A 21,645-nucleotide genomic window follows, 5' to 3' on the forward strand; every position below is an offset into this window, starting at 1 on the left:
TGGACGTCATTATCATCAACTTGGCTGTAGCAACAAAACAATGCCCACGTACTGTTAAAACTAACAGTGTCAGGGCCTCCCTGGTGGTACAAGGGGTCAAGTCTCAGCACCATGGAGCTGCCCACAACCACTGCAGCGGAGTCCCATCCCCAGTCAGGGCGGGACCCCAGGGCACAGCAGACCCCTCCTGTCTCCCACCGGCCCCCTCAGCAGTGGGCTTCAGTAGATCGGCCTGTTCTGCTCCCCATTCTGTCTCTGGAGATTCCTCTCACCCTTCTTCCCCTGCACCTCTGGTCTGACTCAGTTCTTATGTGCATAAATAAATAAGTTAGATATATGTATATGAATAAATAAAGCCAACAGTTTTAACGCACCTTGAAAACTGGAATCAGCTTGTGTTAAAATATTCAAGAACCCTCCTAAAAGAGTTTTCACAGTTCCCTAGAGATTAAAAAACAAACCATAAGAAAGTCAACTTCTTATCTCTGAAAATAACGAGAGAGACTGCTATGGGTGGATCATTTGATAGTTTTTCAAAACAATGGCCGCACTACAGTGAAGTACAGTGTAAAAAACACAACTTGGTCTCAGAAATAGGCCTGATTTCATTTTTAGTATGTCAATGACTGCATTACCTTTTAATGTTATTTTAGAGAACTATGAAATTATTAGGTTTTTAGAGTACCACTTTTAGTTAAAAACACACCTAAGGTAGTGTGTGTTTCTACATACACCACTCAAACAATTCCCACCCAAGCAGAGTTCTACCTGAGAGCACCAACTGGGTCATGAGCGTGATAAAACCGCCAGTCCTGCTTACCTGTTGCAACAGCAGAGAGATGTTCTTTTCTTTCTGCCTGATGATTTTCAAAAAACTCTCAAATACATGGGCAAGAACATCAAGGTTGACTTTACTAGTAGAAAGTAAACTTAATTCCAGCATACAGATCTCAGGGTGTCTTATTTCCCCTTGAGTGGGGGTCTCAAGTAGACCATCTGGGCTCCCTCCCGCGCTGGAATCCAGTGCCTCACGCTCGAAGTCCACACCTGGAGGGGAAGGAAGTGGTTTTATTCGATGAGTAAATATGCCAAAGCTCACTAATCACTTGGCTTGCGAAAGTGTCATTCCTAAGAAGATGCTCACAAAAACAGTCCCTACAAAATATTGGTTATATGTATCCTACCACTGTCAGGGAAATGCAAATCAAGACAATGAAAATCAAAACCACCTCAACAAAAAGCCCAGAAGCGACGAGTGTTAGTCAGGTTGGAGAATAGCACGGACACTTCTCAGAATATTAAAAGTGGATCCACCGGCTCACTCGGAGTATCAGCCCGAAGAAGGGAAAGGCCTAGACTTGGGCCGTGTCCCCTACACTCACTGCAGCACTGTGGATGGCTGCGGCTATGGCAACATGGCAACGAGGCTTGTGCCACAGACGGGCAAGTGGGTCAGAAGACGCGGCCTACAGACACAGTGGGGCCTCAGGGCATCACGGAGCCATCCAGAAAGACCAACTCTCATCATCTGGGACAAGATGGAACTGGAAGGGGTTACGTTAAGCAAAACAAGTCCCACAGAAAAAGACAAACACCAGATGGCATTACTAACACATGGGAAACAGAACAAGGGGTCGGACAACATGAAATCGGCAACAAATCCTCAAAGTGTAACTGCGGAGCTGAGCCAAAGCATCCCACGGAAGTAAGGAGGAGAAGCAAGAGGGAATGATGTGGAGGGCAGGGAGTGGCTGAGGGTCAAATTGGGCGAAGGTGTTAAGCCAGCGGTCTCAACCCACAAACTATGAAAGTGGTTCTGATCTTCAAAAGAAAGAGAAATATCAACAGCAATTTGTGTAGACTCAGGACACAGATTTAACATATTCCTCTCACACAGCCAGTAAAAAATCATACCCCAAACTGCCTACCCTCGAAATACTTAAGTCACAGTGTTTTCATTGCCTGCTACCCCATGAAGGAACAAGCTAGCTACTGCTACGGTGGAGTTTGTACCTGTCAGCTTTTGGTATGAAAAATTGCATCCTAGAAATCTCAATTGATACGATTTTAAGAGAGCACGCTGTGCTCCTAGAAATAATGTTTAAATTGATAAATATCTACATAGATAACTCTTTCAGATCTAGTCAGCAAGCCTTCTCAGAGACACCCTCCCAAACATTAACACACCCTGTTTTATTTTCTTTATACTGCTGATTTCTTAGACTTGCTTGGCTTTTCCTCTCGAATATAAAGGCGGTAGGGGCTTCCTCCACCCTTTACATCCAGGCCTTCAGTGTTTGTGATAATGAGGCACCTCTCGCTCTCTGTACTGCATATATGAGAGCAAGCTTTGCTGTTAATTTCAAAGAAAATGATAATGCAATGCTCTTTTTAACTTTTAAAGTGACACAAAATCTCAAAGCGATGCCGCCTGCCAATACGCAGCCCGACCCGCACACCCATCGCACGTCTCTGTGCTGTTTTACCATCATCCCAGGCTTCGCTGTCCCCAGGGTCGCTCTCACCGTCAGCTTCATAACCTTCCTCTTCAACCAAAAGTCTAAAATCACACCACTGAGGATCCTCAGTTTCTTCTGAAAAATCAGCAGGCTGAGAGGACAATTCTTCTTCAGACTGATGACTCTATATATGGCAAAAGTTATTATCTGCACATGTTTATTGTTATTTTAAAAAATAATATAATAGTTTATTTTTACATCATTTTGTGCCTTTTTCCATCTCTGTTGTGTATTGAGTGATTTTAAGGACTATTTCTGTATTTCCACTAGGAAAACAATCTTAGGAATCAACATGAATTATGAAATTAACGCAGCAAAAATGTTAAGTCTCTTAGACAAGTTGATCCACATGTCAAAGACGGAGGTCTCTAGATTAATTAAGCCCTGCTCATTTCAATGTTATTGAAAAGTCAGTCTAAGAAATTTCATTCTAGTTACACAGTAGGAAAAGACTAAAAACCACCAAAAGTCGTAATTATTCACCTCTTATGGTTAATGCAAATAAGCACATATTATTTTTACATAGTGAGAAAAAAAATTTCATCATAGAATTTTTATAAATAAAGTATTTCAGAATTCACTTAGGTATCTAATATCTTCAAAGAAGATATGAAAAACTTCCAAAGAGTTTCATTCTAAGACTTCAGAATGCAATGTCTGGACATAAGCACATAAGACTGAAGAACTTCAGGTCTGACTTCCCATGCACTACCTTGTAGCATAAAAATTCTCTTTCCTAGACACAAAAACACTGATTGAAAAAGATACCTGTACCCCAATGTTTATTGCTGCTTTATTTACAATTGGAAAAACATGGAAGCAGCCCAAATGCCCAAAAGTAGATGACTGGATAAAAAAGATGTGGTACATATATACAATGGAATATTACTCAGCAACCAAAAAAGAGAAACACATGTCTTTTGCAGCAACTTGGATGGAACTGGAAAAGATCATGCTTAGTGAGATAAGCCAGAAAGAAAAAGAAAAATACCAGATGGTTTCACTCATAGCAGGAGTATAATGGACCAGGCGAGAAAATAACAAAAATAATGAACAACCATATACCAGAGACATTTGTGGGGGTGGAGTGGGGAATGGGATCAAAAACGGGGGGGATGAGGGGGGAGGAAAATGCACGGGATTATGGTGATGGCACATGGGTGACTTGGTGATGGGAAACCTGCGGGGATTACAATTGAGATGGAAAAAAAAATGTACAAAATGATGTAAAAATAAACTTTTGTAATAAAAAAATTTTTTTTTCTTTCCTTACAAAGATACCACTCAATATCTCTGCTTGAGAAAAGATATCACTTACACAAGCTCAGTGGCAATGTTAACAGAAGGCAGAATGCAGCAGGTACTTGAACCATTTCCAGTTCACCAGCTGATTCAGTCACACAATGAAGGCGTTAATACCTATCTCAGTAAGTTGTTACGACAATAAAGACAGCAAACAGTGTGGCAGATTATAAAATGTACAGTGAGACCAAGGAATGAAAAGTGATATAGAGAGAAGAGACTGGAAATAATGAATTAGGCATAAAAAAATGTAAAAGGAGAGAAAAATTAACTACGCATCAGTTTCAAGAAAAAAATTAAAACAATTCTTTCAGAAAAATGTGTTAACCTGAACAAATCAGAGCTAAAGCTGCTATTTTCATGCAAGTGAAGGGAGCAGGGCGCTCCAGGACCAGGTGCGGCGAGAGTCGCCGCCCTGTGCGCTTGGCTCGCCGGGTCGCTCGCGTCTACGCTACAGGGAGTAATTCTCAGTGAACGTCCACTTGGGCTAAAGAAAGTGGGGCGCAACCCGGCCTCGGCCTGGCTCTCGGCCCCATGCAGGCGGGTGGGCGGGTGGCTCCCAGCGCTCTTACCTGCTCGGCAGCGCCGCCGTGCTCCAGGCCTGCCGGGTGTGCCCCCAGGGCCACGCGCAGCAGGGCGTCCAGCAGGGGCACGGCCAGCTCCGTCTCCACCGCCCTGGACTGGGAAAGGTGCTCCCTCACCTGCGACAGCACGTGTCCCACGGTCAGGCTCTAAGGTAAAGTGCAAGAGCTAAGAAAATCAATGACATACTTCACGAGAACCTAAAGCAATGACACTAACACGGACGGACAAGCCAAAGCAAGTCCTTTCCTGAGCGGTTGCTATGCAAGGAGGTAACTGCACACATCGTTTTTAATGCTAAATCTTATTTCAGCTGATAATCTTTCTATTTATGACAAGCTTTACTCATCTTCCTTGATCATGAATTTCAGTTGGTTACATTAATTGTATCACAAAAAGTTTAGTTCAGTTTTGACTGACATCTCCACAGTCTATAAATTCCTTATGCTTACATTGCTCACCACTTCAAGAAATGCTAGTTCTAACCCCCTGTTCATCCCCCTTCATTACTCTTTGTGGCCCTGAGTGAACACTTGGTAGACAGCCCCAGTATTAGGTTCTGAGGCCACCAAGATGCGTGAGAAAGGGACCCCACGGACCACGCAAGCAGACGCTAAGGCAGCCACACCGAAGTCGCAGAAGGCTGTGGGAGCGAGCCCGAGGCGCTGCCAACTCAGGCAGGGTCCCAGCGGCGGCTTCCTTGAGGTGGGGAGCAAGCCCCCAGCGAATGGTGGGAGAAGGGCCCCCAGGAAGCCGCCAGCTCAGCCTGACTGACCTCAGCCCGGGAGGGTGGTGCGGCAGAGGCTAACCTGAGAAGGGCCTTGTGGCTGGTCCCCAGGAGTGTGGATTCAACTGTGAGCAACGCGCCAGGAGTTTGAGCTGGGAGCGCAGTGGGACGCGCGCCGTCAAGGGAGTTGGAGCCCTGGCTGCAGAACTGTGGCGGCATCAACTAGAAGAGCGCACTCAGGCCAGGTTCAGGGGCTCTGCATGGGGCCGGGTGGGGACTGCTCTTTTGCTCAGAAGTACCCTCTGGGGGACCTACATGGGCACTGGGGAAGCGGAGAAGCTGGAGGCAAAGAGGTGACTGCAGAAATGTCTGGCCCTGGGCAAATTCCACAGACAGGACGCTGTGGAGCCTGAACCACACCAGGGGTGGTCCCCAGAGTCGGCCCCCCCACCCCCGGTACTGGGCACCAGCACCCTGCGCGGCCGGGGCGGGGCGGCTCTCTCAGCCAAGGGCAATCCTTGGGGGGTCAGAGGCGAGACTCAACAATCACCGCCAGGGAGGAGGGAAGGTGGGTGCGTCAGCTGGTTGAGGGTCCGGGCGGAGCGCCAGCAGGCTCACACCGAGATCTTAAACTTTTAAAACACAACAATCATTATTTCTCGCTCAACGTTTAATGCACATTTAATGCCAGCCAGGGCTGCATCTCTGTCACAGAGAGGTTTTATGTCCCAAACCAAAAGGGCAAGAACTGGGCCACGTACTCCTCTGCTGCCAGGGGGCTTGCACTGTGCTTACCATCCTGGGCGTCTTAAAATTGAGAAACTTTGGAAAAACAACACTACATACAATACTATATACAACTTTCAAAAATTCATCCATAGGGGCCCTCCCTGCTGGCGCAACGGGTAAGGATGCAGCACTGCAAGCTGGCTGCAGCTGCGTCAGTGCGAGCTTGATCCTCGGCTTGAAGCTGACCCCCCCGGGCGCGGCAGACCTCTCCTGACCTGCCGGCTGCTCCCCTCAGCAGTGTACTTCATCAGTCTGCCTGTCCTGCTCCCCACTCTGTCTCTGGTGCATCCTCTCAGTCCCCTGCACCTCAGGCTTGTATTCCAGTTCTATATGCACAAATACATAAATCTTAAAAAAAAAAAAAAATTCACCCACGGCTGCTTGGAAACCAGCAGCCTGTACACCTGTTTCTGGAAAGCCGGCCCCACAAGCAGGCCCATGGCACCTGGCCCCACTGCTGTTGTGCGCCTGCTCCAGAGAGCGCGACCAGCCTCCAGGACAGTGGGCGACAGCAGGCAGCAAAGGCGCCCGGCTGAGCTGAGGGGCCAGCAGCATCTTAGGAACCACGTGCCACAGGCCTCCGCGACAGGGGCCAAGGACAAGCCATTACCTGGGTAGGTGACTCCGAGTCCATCCTTTGCTGGCTGACTCTGACGCTCTGAAGACAAATGGCCAGGAGGGCTTCCAGAAGCCGTAAGCTCTGGAGTGAGGGCTCACTGCCTGGGCTGGCCGACATCTCTGCTTCCCCGGGGGCAGCTTCAGCCACGGAGGTCTGGTCTGCGGTTACGGAAGGAGGCCGCGGCGCTGCGCTGCCCCAAGCGGCAGCTGTCCCTTTGCGACCACCCGTTTCCACTGGTGGAGAGTCACTTTGCAGAGCGGAAGGCGACACGTCTTCCGCCACGCAGCTCCCGGGCTGAGGAGTCACCTTTAGGCCCTGGCTGTCATTCACACTCACAGCTGCTGCCTTCCTGCCTCCGTCCTCTTCGGGACTCCTGAACAGCCTCTGGATTATCATGAGCACTAATCTGTGGCACACCTGGGAACCACCAAGCCTGGAAAACTGCTTCTGGAAAACTGGACTCCACATGTAGACCCAGCGACACATGGACCAAATGTCTGCTGCCCGGTGCATGTGCTCAGGACCGGGCAGGACCAGGCTCCCGAGAGACACGCAGGGCGGCCCGGGAGCAACCTCCACGTCGCAGTCAGGGAGGTCTTGGGAACGGCTGGCTGAGTCTCCTTCAGGGGCTGCTGCCTCTTCACTCACGCTTAAGAAAGCCACACAGAGGAACAGGTTTATGGTATCGGTGTGAACGTCCTGGCCGATGGGCCGCCGTCTCTTTGGGTAAGCCTCTCTGAGGCCCGCATAAAACCTGCGAAGACTCTGAGGGGACTGTGCCGGAGTGTGCTTGCCGCACACAGTGCCCGGGCTGGCGGGCGGCAGCTCCTTCCGCTCGGCGTCTGAGCCATCCGTGCCTGCCCCCGCAGACTCTGGCTTTTGTTCCCCGAGGTTGATTATCAGACTTTCAAATGCTTTTAAGGAATGGCTTCGAATGCCATCTAAGTAATTTAATTCAATTATTTGATTTACTCCATTGCAACTTAAAAACAAATCTCTTATTACCCTGTGAAAGAGAAACATACAAGAAATTTATATATAGACACGTCGCTTGAAAACAGCTATGTATACTAGAAAATGTTAATGGTGTACACGGTATGTACTAAACACTCTTTTACTCTGGTTTCATCTCATCTTGCAAAATCTTTGCCTTTTTAATGCCATCTTACTTCATTCAGCAATGATGTGGCTTAAGTCCTTTGTCGTGATCCAAATCCCAAGTTACTTTCTAATTACTTTCACATCCTTCTTCAAATGCCATCTATGTGGCTACAGCCACATCTCCAAGAAGGATGGCACGCACCTCCGTTACCAGCACCAAATACAGGAAGCACGCTTCCTCTGACCAGCAAATCCTGCACACACAATGCCATGCTACCGCCACCGGGAGGCAGACATCCCCAAGGCAGTAGGCATCTATGTTCTGCTTGTTTACCGAAGACTTTTTGTTTACTTTAAATCTGCACCTTCTAAAGTGAAAGAAACAAACTAGAGTTGAAGGTTTTCGGCTGTCTCCAGCGAGACTCCGGGTCTCCCCAAGACGACTCTCAGGAGTCCTCATCATAACTTAAATGCAAACCAGCCAGTGAAGAGGCAGGTTGTCCACAACCTGCCAAGGAGCTTCAGGCTTGCAAATCAAAGTCAGTTCTTGCAAACAATTTCAGAATGTCAGGAATGAAAAAAGAGGACTGCAAACATAATGACTGTAAGTTGACTAATAGTCGCTTACAGGCTTTTAAAGTGGCATGTGTATCATCTGGAAGACCTGACTACCCATCAGGAGTGAATATTACTGATACAATTATTTTCTATAGTTATTTTTTAAGTGCCACACATGAAAATCATAAAATCTGGAAAACCTATTGGTGGAATTTAAATATAAATTTTTTTTCTTTAAAATTTAACATTATTTTCTGGACATAGTACTTAGTAAATCAATGTAAATATTGCATTAAAAAGACAATAATAACACTCTTAGTTACACTGCTACAGTAAATACCAATTTAGGTAGACACCAATTTACATGATTGTAAGTATCAGACAATATGCTCATTTTTGCGTACTTTATCCATGAAATATGTGAGTATTTCCTCATGTTCCAACATGATCTTTGTAAATAGTGTTAATGGCCAATAATATTCCATGAAGTAACTATAAAATAAATAATTTAACCTTGCTCTTGCTGTTGGACATCTATATTGTGTCCCGTTTACTTCTCAGAAATATTTTTAAGATTTTACTTTCGGTTACTGAGAAATTAACATTCATCATCAATCACCCTATGAGAAAGGAAGGGAGGAGGCAGCGCGAGGAGGGAGGGAAGAGAAAAACAAAGTTCAAAAAATCTGGCATGGTACAAGAATGTTTGTTGTTGTTAGACTACAGGTAAACCCTAGCGTACAGGTGATGAAGGTACTGACTGGACACCAGGTACCGGGGTCAAAGTTCAGATGCACATCCTTTAGCACACATCTGAACCAGAGCGTAGGGGAGACCTGCATGCGTGCAGGCGTACAAACCTTGACTTCAGCAGGGCAGGCAGAGTCTTCAAGTAAACCCGAAGCACCTCCTGCGGCAGACTCTGGTCCTGGTGGCCGCGCGCCTGAGTTGGAGCTGACGCCCCACGGGGGTGCTGACAGTGACGTGCCAACTCCACTCCTCTTTGAAGCACAGGGTCAAGTATGTAGTGATACAGTTTCCACTGCACAACTATATTGCCCTTCTGCATTAAAGTGCAGATGTGGTGTGCAACCTGCATACTGTGAAATCTGTCTTCAAACACCAAGCTCTGGTAAGCCTCCAACGCATCCCACTTCCCAAACAAATCTCCAGGGGCGCTGCTGGGCAGGACCTCGGAGGCTCCATGGGGCAGGCTGCTCGCGCCTGCCCACAGGGCCTCCTCGAGTCTGGCCAGCTGGTCAGCACCCACCCCACAAAGGCTACAAGCTGCTTGCAGACTTCTCTGTGGTGTCTCGGCACCTCCCAGCTGATCCAAAATAAGTTTGCTCAGGACGTTCAGTATGTGCTGCTGGAAATTTTTCAGCGCTGGCGATTTAAAGGCGTGGAGCAGAGGGGCGATGACCGCCCTGGGGTCCATGCAGCAGCACACCCCCACGCTGCGCACGGCGGACAGCACCCGGAGGCAGGTGGCGCGCTGGGAGGCCCGCTGCAGCAGGCGCAGGCAGCGGTGCACACACTCGGCCAGGCAGCACCGCACAGGGGGGCTCCCGCCGCCCGCAGGCTCCTCGAGCAGGTCGCAGCAAGCCCTGCTTTTAAGAGCTGACGCTGGAAGGCCCGAGAGGTCTCGGTGGTGGTGCATGAAGCGGGAGTATTCACACCGCCTGTGTCTCTTTCTCGTACACACGGAATGGTGAAGCTGCTCCGATCTCACCTTTTTGACAATGCCCATGATGCTGCTCACACTGTCCACTAACAGTCTCAGATGTTCTGAGGCCTCGGGAGGGCTGCCCTCTCTCAGGGCCAGCCACTCCATCTGAAGAATGGCTGTTTCGAATAAATTAAACCCATGATGCCGAATGAATTCCTGCACCAGATCCATGGCTTGACTGAAGAAAAAGGGGTTTGAGGCTGCGCTCTGAAGACAGCGGGCCAGGATCTGCAGAACTCCTTGGAGAAGCTCAGGCAGAAGAAGGGCTCTGTGGCGGTACTTTGAAAACTCAAAGCCCTCCTGGACTTCCTGTAGTGTTTTCTTTTGTCTTGGTGCAAAAGGGTCCGGCTGCTTTTCTAGGCAAGTTCTAATTTTTAAAGCTGCTCTAAGCAATTCGGTCACATTTTTCCTAAGACTCTCCGGCATCGCCTCCGCAGTGCTCACGTCCACGGACAGGAGGTGCAACACTGTTCGAAACAGCATCCGCTGAATCAGCGCCACCGGCTCCTGTGTCCAACCTGCAGACAGCGCTGGATTCCCCCGGGCATCGCTCGGATGGCAACAGTCCCCAAAGCCCGCGAGGAACTCTGTCAGTGTGGGCACTACACTGGCTGCCAGGGCAGAATCCCGACTCAAGGTGATGTCAAACTCACAAACCTTCTCCAGCAAAGACAGCAAGACGTGACCTAGGTCAAAGGGTGTATTGTTCATGTGGCTGATGACAGCCAAGGCAGCGGGCTCACTCAAAATGTCAGTGTCTGATCCTGGCCTTGGAACTCTCTCCCTGGACTGTCCCAGCGCCATGGCGTCAGGAGGCCTCTGCTCTTCTCTGGTTGCCAGGTGGTCAGGGGCTGCCACCAGGGGGTCTCCGTGGGGAGGCTGTGGCGCCAAGTGCTGCAGCAGACGGGGCCGTCGGTGCCTGGCCGCCCCCTTCTCGTCCGAGTTGGCCTCCGAATCAGAGGTGGACAGCGGTGTCTTTCTCGCTTCTCTTATAGAATAGCGATGGGTAATTTTCCGCTGCCGTCTGCTTTTTCGAACAATACTTACTTTTGCAGAAACCTGACCGGATGGGGCACTTCCTTCTAAATGTGATTTTTCCTGAGTAGATCTTTGTAAAGTTGAGTTCTTTTCTTTGGTCAGGATTATATCAATGGAGAATGGTAGATTAAACTCTAATGACACGAAGAAAGGACATTTAGAATACGGCAATAGGTTAACAAATTCAATTTACACAGGCAATTACCCTCTTACTCATGAGGAGTCTGTCCTCAGTATATTTTCACTGTGACTTCCTTGGCTATTTGTGATGCCCCCTCTCCCTCCCCCCACTTACCCTCTCACTAATGCACTACGTGGCATTAGGGCGTTAGTTCAAAGGAAGGCTAAACACTGATTTGGAAAGAAATAAAGCAGAACAACATTAGGGAAGCAACTCTGATTCAAAGCCATAGGTTGCATTCTAGCCTGCACAGAAGGGTCTTGACTCATCTGCTCTTTAGCACTGCTGTCCATGCCATTCATCAGTCTCCCCTGACAGTGCCTCAGGTCAAGGTGTAGGGCTATATCCTGAAAAATAGCCCCTGATATGACTTGGGAATTTTAACAACTTCCAAAAACGTTTCCTAGAAGGAACTATAAACATGATCCCTGAAAGCACAGTGTTTATGCAGTAGATTCCACATGTTCTTTGAGACGGGTGAAGTGAGTACTTCAACGTGCACGCTGAGCCACATATACACGGTACAGGCGTCATGGACTCATGTTCAATGTCAGTCCACGTGCTGGGAAGTGCTGGCCCTCAGTAACACTTCCTGGGGAATGGATGAATCCTCCTCCCTACTTAAAACTGGCAGTTCTCTTCACATATTACATAGTAAGTTCTATGCAAAAAATACGGTTGCAACTTAGAACAAATAAAACTCTGTAAGCAAAGGATATATACTTTCATTAAAATGAGGGAGAGATTAAAAGGAGCCTGAGAAATCCCACCTATGCAAATGATGCCGGCAACAACGACACCTTCCCCAAAGAACACTGATCAGTTTTTTTAGTGATTAACAACTTGCAAATTCTTCAAACTCAGAAGAACATAAGAGCAGAGTTAAGCAGGATATATACTGCAAGACCTTAGATAATTTCCTAAAAAGAAAGCTTCATATCAAAAATATATTAAAGATGCATACATGATGTGAAAATACAATAGCTTTTATAACCCGAGAGATCCTTAAACAACTCACGGTTCCTATGTCCCAGGAAGTGGGAAGGGAGGTAATGTTAGTCTCTCCATGAAAACATTCATGTTTCATATACTTAATAGTACATGAATTTATTCAGAGTTAGAAATATGTACAGTGCTGATCTTAAGTATAATAATTCTACTTAAACTTGAAATAAAGTATTATTTCAGATTTACCCTTCAAAAGTAACATTACATAAACTAAAGTAGAACACTAAAATGTTGGCAGAGTACTGTGTCAGAAAGCATCCTATTAAATGACCTAGGAACTTAAATTTCTTCCTTCAAACTTTTCACCATCCATTTCTCAGATGCTACGCTACATTCCTAGATTCACTCCTCTTGGTAAGTGCTTTGCTTCTTCCTGGTCTAATCAACATTACATTCAAGAAATACTCTGAGAAGCACCATGCTTTTTATACCAGAAGAAATAAAAACTGTGCTTGCCTGAAGAAGGTCTCATCAAGAGTAACACTAACACTGCTCTGATTTGGAACTGTGCAACCACTGAGGCAGAAGTAACTTTTCAGTGGAACATTTTTCCTCAGTGGAATTTTGGTAACAGCAGTGACTGATAAAGAAACATACCTGCGGCCTTTTCTTCCTGAACAGGAATCTTCCATACCAGCGGAAGGAGGGACAGGAGAAGAGTAAGGAGTTCTTCTCTGCATGTTAGCGCCTAGATTTGAAACAAAAATGTCTTCATGCTCTGAGTTCATGTGATATTAATTCCTAATTGAGCCCCCCCCAAATCCTTTTTCTTAAAAGGTTACATTTGAGATGCTAAGAATTTAGCCTATCTGGAATCCAGCGAAAGCTGTGAAACTTCCCACTTTATAAAGCTTTCCAGCGACAAAACTATGTAAGAGTATTTGTAGGTATTTAGCACACTCTTGCTGATTTTTCCAGAACTAGTTGTTCAGGCCATCATGCACACTGCAAAAATTCCTCACCTATGAAAAAATGAGCTAGGTGAAAATGAAAAACTACGCCCTATTTCATTAGCAAACTCATAACGTAAGTTATGATAAAGTGTGAAGTCTTCATGCAGTTAAATGTAACACTTAGAGAACACAATTTTAACAGGGAGATGGACATTATTAATCAATGATGCAGAAAGACTCATTAGTGAAGGCAAGTGGATACAGAGTCTCTGACTGCACACCAGACGTCCCCAGCACTTACTGCCTTACCCTTTCTGGGGGTGCGGCAGGAGAGGCAGGCCCCTCCTGCAGTCCCTACACACAGACACACAAACAATTAAAGGGCAACAGAAGGCATGAAGCGTAAGCAGCGCCAGGCACAGGACAGGCATTCAGATTAGGGGCTTGGAGGCACGCACAATCCTTATCCTGAGGTGGAAGTGGGGGTCAAGCTAAAAATGTGGGCATTTGGGACACTGTGGTCAAGGAATCAATGACAGAGTTTGAATTTCTTGCATCAATCAGCAGAGAGGGTGCTCCAGTGATACAATCAGGTTTGCTTGTTAGAAAGCCCATCTGGTCACTGAATAGGGGCCAGAATGTGGCTGGTGGGCAAGGGCCCCTCAGTGAGAGAGATGATGGGCAAAAGTCTATGACAGCAAACTGAAAAGAACAAAGAAATACCTAAGCAACCACATGGGAGAAGTGAGGTGACTGAAGCTGAGTATAGGGGCGGGGTGGGGGGAGGAGTGGTTTAGGCAGCCAGGTGACGGAGAGTGTGCTCACCAAGGACTGAGGTGTGGTACTAAGATGGATAAAGATGACAGATTTACTTTTTATTAAGAGATCTGTAGGATATCCAAATGGAGAGACCTTTTAAATAAACAGTTGGACCAAGATCTGAAATTGAAGAAAAAGATGAGAAAGAAAGAAACATCGGGGCCCTTCCTTGGTGGTGCAATGAGTTAAAACACCACACTGTGAAGCTGTCTGTTGCCACTGCAGTACAAGTTCAATGGCTGCTGGCCCTGGAGGTGACCCACAGGGAGCAGCAGACCTCTCCCATCTCCCTGTTGCTCCCCTCAGCAGTGTACTCTGTCATCTCCCCACTCTGTCTCTGGTGAATCCTTTCACCCCCTGCATCTCTGGCTGGTACCCCAATTCTGTGTGCATAAATAAATAAATCTTTAAAAAAAAAGTTTTAAATTAGAAAAAAAAAGGAAAGAAAGGGAATCACTGGGGCAGAAGTCAGGCCATATATGAGCTCTCCTAGGGAACAGTACTGGGGTGTCGAGCGCAGATGATGGCAAGGGAGCCCTGGAGAGCAGCGCCAAAGGAGTAAGGAGGGCAGTGCTGAAGGAGGGCTCTGCTCCCCAGAGGAGGAGGACGAGAGCAGTGGAGATGAGAGATTTCAGGTAAGAAGGGTCTCACTTGTGTAAAATGGTGGCTGAGAAGCATTTGGCAAACAGGAGGCTCCCAGCGGCCCCAAGAGACAGTCAGGGGAGGGCCAGGGCAGTCTGAGGAGAGCAGGCTGGAGGGCTGAGGGAAGGGGCAGAGACTCACACTCAGATCACCCTTCTGGTCCTTCTCACAGGCCTCGGCCTTCTATAGCTGTGAGCAGAGACAGCGTGACAGGCGCAGTGCGGAGACCCCCACAGGACGCTGTGCTGAGAGCCCAGTGGGCAGGGCCCGAGAGCCACGGTACCGGCGGGCAGGTCCTCGCGGGAGGAAGGCACCCACGTAGGCTGGGGGCGCCTCGCAAGGGCAGGCCTGGCCAGGCCTGCGCTGTTCCTCATGGGCTAACAAGCAGATGAGGCGGTGGGCACTGGAGGCTGAAGCTGGGGCACCAGGCACGACCGGCAGTGCCAGACCAAACGGGCCTCACACACGGACGTGGCTTTGCCTCTTGCTGCTCCCCAACATGCTCTCCAGGCCTTCTGGGAGCGTGGACGCCATGGCCACCCCTCAGCACACCCCCTTTCTGCCACCTCAATGTTCAAGAAACACCATCTGCGTGAATGACTTTGAATTCTAGTCGCACAGTAAACGTGGTACCAAAAGGCCCCCACTTCTCTGCACTTCCTTCAACATCAGCAAGGCAGAGATGACTCACTAACATTTCCATGAATGGCCCATACTGGGTTTATTTTTTAAGATGCCAGCAAAAGGTACAGTCTTGTAAAAGAGTGAAAGCTCATGTTGGCCCCTACCCTCGTGTGACTCGTGTGACTCTCTCTCCTTGGCGGAGGGCCCGGCGCTGAGCCGGCGGCGCTGGCGGGAAGCGCAGCCTCTGAAGCAAGCGGACTTGCTGTCCTGTAACGGCCCTGCTCTCCACAGGGCCCTGGCAAGCCTTCACGGCCATGCAAGCAGAAACGCCTGCCTCCAGGCTTTGGCGTGACATGCAGTCTGAACTCATCGCATGCCTCCCCAGCTAGCCACATGCTCCCTCGCGAGCTTGAGGCCCAGCCCTTCTGCTCTCTCTCTTTAGCACTTTCTCCCTTCACACCCACTCTACCCAGTGGCTTAGCTCCTGGAAACACGGACCCTCCGAGAGTGACACTGACGCGAACGTGCTGCGTCCTGCCACCTAGCTGGGACCGCAGTCTGGGGCAGGGCACGCTCACCCCATACAAAGCAGGGGAGCAGGGCCTCTCGTCGGAGGCCGTCAAATCACTGCGAACACCGTCCTGGGAGTAGCCCTTCCTGCCACATTGGCCCTGTTACCCTGCTAGGTGGACACTTCTGACTTACTTATCCTTTGAGGCCCAAAGAGAGCATATGTAGGATCTATCCTTGTGCAAGTCATAGAATCTTTTTCTCTTGTGGGCATGCAGACTCTCATTTGTGGTGCTCTGTTTCAAATATAAAGTTCTGATTTTCGATCCCAAGGCTCTACACTGGATTTCACATCGATGGTCTCTCTTGGCTACCTGAAAGCGCGGCAGAGTGGGAAGGAAAAGGCGAGTGAGCTCCAGGGCAGGCCGAGCACCCCCACTGCACAGACGCTTCCCCCGCGCGATTTCAGGACCTCAGGCGACATGCTGACGCAATCTGGACTGGATCCAGAATGCACTGGAATGCTGATGAAGCTAACTTAATTGGCAATGGCATTATTTTTAATCAGAATTTTGATTAACTACATTTATTGTCCCAGACACCAATAGAAATATGAATGCATATATTTGCTTTAATTTCTTCTACCAGAATTTTATAATTATTCCTAATTATTTATCTATCGACAAATCAGTGAATACTTCTTCATTAGTACTGCAAGAAAAATATTTCTTAGGTGTGCAGGTATAGCTCAAGGAAATAAAATGAATCCATGTTAGTTCTACTATTTGGAAAAACAGTTCTCTGGATGATCTTCTGGACTTTCTGTTTACTTCTCTATCTTTCTCACATTCCACCTCACTGTCATATTCTGCTTTACTGTTGCATATTTTTGAAACATGATAATAAACAGAAATTGTAAACTCTTCTTGTATTGCCTCCCTTCTAGACCTTCTTGTTTCGAACATTGCTGTCTTCCGGAAAGAAAAGGAAAAATACCGGATGATTTCACTTATAGCAGGAGTATAAAGGACCAGGTGAGAAAACAATAATAATAACAAACAACTATATACAGAGACATTTCATGGGGGTGGCGTGGGGAGTGGGATCAACAATGGGGGTGGGGGAGAAGTGTACAGGACTGTGGTGACGGCACACAGGTGATGTGGTGATGGGAAGCCCACGGGGATGACAACTGAGATGGGAAAAGGCACAAAATGATGTAAAAATAAACTGTTATATATTTTAAAACAAATAATGAGACAAAATAAATGACTGATTAAAAAAACTGAAAAAAAAAAAAAAATCAGTTTTCCCTAGTGCTATGTATGAAGCCCTGTGCTATTTTTAGAGACTTCACCAAGGGTAAATTTTGTGAAATGTTTCTGATGTCTCAGGAAAGGGACATGGACTGTTTTTCCCATAGATGTCAAGCATCAGGCTAATAGTTTTCCTTGAAATAGACAGGATCACAATTTCTTTAAAGGCTAGATAGCGACCACCTGAGGCTGTGTGAGTCAATGTGATCTCTGCCACACTTTCTTCTGTCTCTTGAGTGCTTCAAACACCCGATCACTATTATTCACTGTGGGCTGTCCAAAAACAGATCCCTGTCCTGCTGCCACATCCCGTCTAACGAGGCCCCACCTCCTCCTCATCCCTCCTGGGGGTTAAGTGGCTGCAATACTCCTGGTGGCATTTGACAGTCACACTGTTAGACGGACGTGCGGCTGAGAATCTGGTGGGCGGGCACCACACACAATTACATGCCCAAAGTAGACAGAGGTCTGTCTCCAAAACTATTGCAGATGTGGTGGAAAGCCGCCACGCTGGCTAAGAATCGGTATTATTAAAAGAGACAAAGTTCCAAGTGCAAGGAAACTCGAGTTCCCACTCTCTAAGGGCAGGAGGCAGAGAGAAAGCTGCCACGTGCAGTCACCTACTGCAGAAGAGCATTCGCTCTGAGGTGCAGCCGAGCGCTCTGGGACACCCTCTGGATTACCCTCCCCAAGGAAAACGCCCCGCGCCGCCTTCCGCCTGCCCTCTGCCTGCCCTCTGCATGTGACAGCACACATGCTCACTGGGCCTCGGTGGGCTGGGCGTCTGCCACGCGCCTCCTAACCAAACACAAGCCCAGGCATCTATTGTGACTGATGCGTTTCTACTTCATCACCTGATGCCAAGTGTTCGAGGAGCAGGCCCCGTGTCTTTCCAGCTCACTTGCCGCGCACCCACCCGGAGCTATAATCAAAGTACCCGGGAAGTCTCACTTGCATCAGCACTGACTCAGATCATGAGATCACAGTCCTAATGCCGATGCTACAAAGGGACAATGCTTTGAGTGTCCCAGGAAGGAAGAAGTGTGGGAGGAATGCTAATAATTGTGGCCAAAGAGGCTGTGGTAGAGAAACATGGCCACAGTTAGTTTTCTCCCATCAAGAGATGGTCTGTATTTCCATCCCTTAGATCTGTGCTGGCCATGTGACTTGCTTTGTCTAGCAAAATGGGGCAGCAGAGATATTATATAACTACTTGTACTCTCATCATCAAGTAAAGACGCTGAATCAGTCTAACTGGGAGGGGAGGGCCCCACGGTTGGAAACGAGGCTTCCTGGCCAAGGTCTCCTGCCACTGACCAAGGTGCCGGTGGAGGTCCAGCCAAGGACCAAGGAACAGAGGTTGCTAGCCCACCGGAACTGCCAGTTCACAAAACTGCTTGAGCAAGTTGATGCCTTATGGGAGTCCATATAAATTTTAGCGTTTTTGTAATGCACACACATTAACAGAATGAAAAGGAAAAATAATGTGATAGCCTCAACAGAAAGGCATTTGGCAAAATCCAGCACCCATTTAAAATAAAAACTCAGCAATAAGAACCGAAGAGGACCACCTAGTTCTGATAAAAGGCATCTAAGAAGCTCTAAGCGCTGACACAAGATTTTATGGTCAAACACAGAAGAGTTTTCCCTAGTCAGAAACAGCGTTAACACTCTCATCACTTGCATCCCCCTTTGTAGTAGAAGCCAGTGCAAGAGCCAAGGAAACGAAGGACATAAACATTGGGAAAGAAGTGAAACTGTCATTATTTACAGAGGAAAAGACTGTCTACATAGAAGCTTCTCAGGAACTGGGAAAAAGCTGCCGTATGAGTGAATGAGTCTAGCAAAGGCACAGGACACATGAGCCATGTAAAAACCAGCCATGTCTCTGTGAATGAAAAACAACAGAGAAGCTGCTTTCAAATGCTGTTTATAATAGCCTCGAAGATGATAAAGTATGTAGATAAATTCAACCCCCAAAATGCAGAAAACCACAAACATGGCAGAGAAATCAGAGGCATCTCACGGAGGTGCACAAGCCATGATCGTGGGCTGAGAAACTCCGGTGCCCTTCCTTCCAAACGACTTTCAGACTCGATGCATCACAACAGAAAGCCTAGCAGGTACTTTTGTAGAAATAAGCCCATTCTGAAATTTATATCGAAAAGCAAAAGGTCCTCAATAGACAAACATTCTTGAAAAAGAACAACACACTGGCGAGCTTACACCACTCCACTTCTAGATTTACTCAAAAAGCCATAGTCATCAGACAGTAAGTGTGATGTTAGTGAAAGAGCAGGTAGGTGGAGCAGGACAGAGCCTAAACTATGCTGGGGCATGTGGCCAACTGGCTGCCTGGTGAAGGAAAGAACAGACAGTTACAAAGAACTGCTAATGAAAACCAAGTAACTAAAGGGGGTGAAGGGGCCATTACTCCTACTCTAGTACACAAAATAGCAATTCAGAATGAGTCACAGGAGAAGTAAAAAATTAAAACTTCCAAGAAGAAAATAGAACATCCTTGCAATTCTGGGCGGTGAGTCGAACACTTCCGAGGCCGCTGCCAGCACTATCCACAGAAGGGAAATCTGCTCTTTAAGACATTGTTATGAAATAAAAAAGTATTCTCCATTCAACAAACACACCTTCAGAGACAGAAAGGGCTACTCCGCTCTGACTTTAACACGGCACAAATCTGAGCAAACATCCACTCACTGTGGTATTAAGGTAAAAAGCACAGTGTATGCAGAACTTGGCAGAAGAAAGTCCACTGTTGATTTCTAGGTATTTCGGATGATGCAAAAAGAGCACGACCACCGCGGTGCACAAACGGGGCCTCTGGTGCTGCTCAGCCACGTGAGGGCAGCACTTTGCCCAAAGGGAACCTCAGACGCTCTTAGTAAGAAATTACGTGTAACCACGAGCTCTAACACAGTCCTTAAAGTGTCCGATACGGGCAGTCACCTGGTCAATGACAGAATTCAGCTGGGTCAGCAACAGAAACCCTCGGCCGTGGACAAGGTAGCGCCCTAGGGCCGCCTCCGCCGCCTCCGCCTCCGCCTCGGCTTCCCGCCTCCCGACCACAGCATTGCAAAGCTGGTTGACGTCAGTCAGAAATTCACGTGCCAATGAATTGCTGTCGGTGCTCATGACCGAGCTGTAAAATAAATATTACAAAAAAGATTAGAAAAGCAAAAATGATATGTATTTTTTGAGATGTATTTATTTATGCACACAGAACTGAGGTACAGGCCAGAGGTGCAAGGGTTGTGAAGGGAGTCACCAGATACAGAGTGGGGAGCAGGACAGGCAGATTGCGGAGCTACAGTGCTGAGGGAGCAGCGAGGAAGACAGGAGGGGGTCTGCTGCACCCTGGGGTCCCTCCCTGGCTGCGGATTGAACTTGTGTTGAAGCGGCTGCCGCCAGGCTCTTAGTGCTGCGCTTTAACCCCCTGCGCCTCCAGGGAGGGCCCCTAAAATGATGTTTATTGTCTTTTACCGAAGACTGACTTTAAATCACTGGGCATTGGGACCTGTCCTGTAACATCTGTGAACGTCTCTGGGCCTGTGGCCTGGCGGGTGACTCTGCATAGCCCAGCCGCATGGGGAGGCCCTGTGGGCGCGGATGCCGTGAAGGCACTGGGAGGGCAGGGGCAGGGGCCCGGGCACTCACAGCCGGGGAGACCTGCCTTTCTCAAATGGCCTCACCCAGGTAGGAATAGGCCTGCTGCCCAGAAAATACCAAAAACATTTCTACCACTTTGGGTCCTGCACATCCCAGGGTGCAGGTTTAATTCCTGGGTGCCCAGGAATTACAACAGAATTACAACAATAACCCCCTTTAGTACATCGTTATTTTAAATACTGAGGCTTAGCAAAAATGTTTAAGAAAATAAATGTACGCTCATTATCCCAACATGCATCTATAACCTCGAGTGTATAAAATATTGGTTCTTACATTGCTTTCCTAAAGAAAAACTGCTCAGTAAATCAAACCCAGTTTATACTCTGTCCATAATTATCTGGCTTTACTTAGTTCACTTAATCTATCAATGACAAAATCTGTGGCTTATCACACGCGCAGAAACGACCCCACGATGTCCTGACTCACAATCTCCCACATACTGTCGCCTTCTGGGTCATCCAAACCAGCTATTGGGCACCATTTTTAAAGTTGCGACTGTTGCTGGTTTCCAAGGTGCCAGGCTGGCATTCTGGAAGTCCGCTGCTGCTTTCCAGGGCCCATCAGCAGGATCCGCGCAGAGCTCAGGGAACTAAAGCCGCCAGAGGCAGCGGAGCGCGCGGCTGGGGGAACACTGGCTCTGCGGGAGTACTGCCGCGGGAGCACCGCCTCGTTGGCCAGCAGCCCGATGCCACGCCCGGCAGGAGCCTGCGGACCGCGCTGGCAGGCACCAGCTGAGTGCCGGCCACCCCATTCACACACAACCTAAACGTGAAAAATGGAAAATGGGAGTGACTCAACGGAGCAACGGCTGCTCCTGACAGGTGGCACTCCCAAAGCCAACCCACAGCCACTCGGGCAGGCGCAGGGCTGCGCTGGGAGCGTGGGGGCAGCGTGAGGGGTGAGGCCGGATCCTCGCCTGCAGGACCGGACAGACCCCACAGAATGGCTCGGAGAAGCCACAGGCTGAGCGCACCCCACCGCCCAGAAGCTCAGCACACAACAGG

The 21,645-nt window shown here is 48.2% G+C and overlaps 1 protein-coding gene across 1 annotated transcript in view; it reads right to left on the minus strand.

The window, feature by feature from the left end:
• LYST (lysosomal trafficking regulator) overlaps positions 1 to 21,645 on the minus strand; it is a 94,982-nt gene that overhangs the window by 72,973 nt on the left and 364 nt on the right. The window contains exons 2-9 of the mRNA XM_004691026.2: positions 19,922 to 20,114; positions 12,751 to 12,841; positions 9,058 to 11,098; positions 6,530 to 7,544; positions 4,394 to 4,552; positions 2,487 to 2,643; positions 821 to 1,047; positions 375 to 441 (exon numbers count right to left, since the gene is read on the minus strand). Coding sequence (XP_004691083.1) covers positions 375 to 441; positions 821 to 1,047; positions 2,487 to 2,643; positions 4,394 to 4,552; positions 6,530 to 7,544; positions 9,058 to 11,098; positions 12,751 to 12,841; positions 19,922 to 20,107 — 3,943 coding nt within the window. The 5' untranslated portion in view covers positions 20,108 to 20,114. The remainder of the gene's footprint in view (positions 1 to 374; positions 442 to 820; positions 1,048 to 2,486; positions 2,644 to 4,393; positions 4,553 to 6,529; positions 7,545 to 9,057; positions 11,099 to 12,750; positions 12,842 to 19,921; positions 20,115 to 21,645) is intronic.

The sequence above is a fragment of the Condylura cristata genome, unplaced genomic scaffold (genome assembly GCF_000260355.1).
Source record: "Condylura cristata isolate star-nosed mole 26May11 unplaced genomic scaffold, ConCri1.0 scaffold00029, whole genome shotgun sequence".
Lineage (NCBI taxonomy): Eukaryota > Metazoa > Chordata > Mammalia > Eulipotyphla > Talpidae > Condylura > Condylura cristata.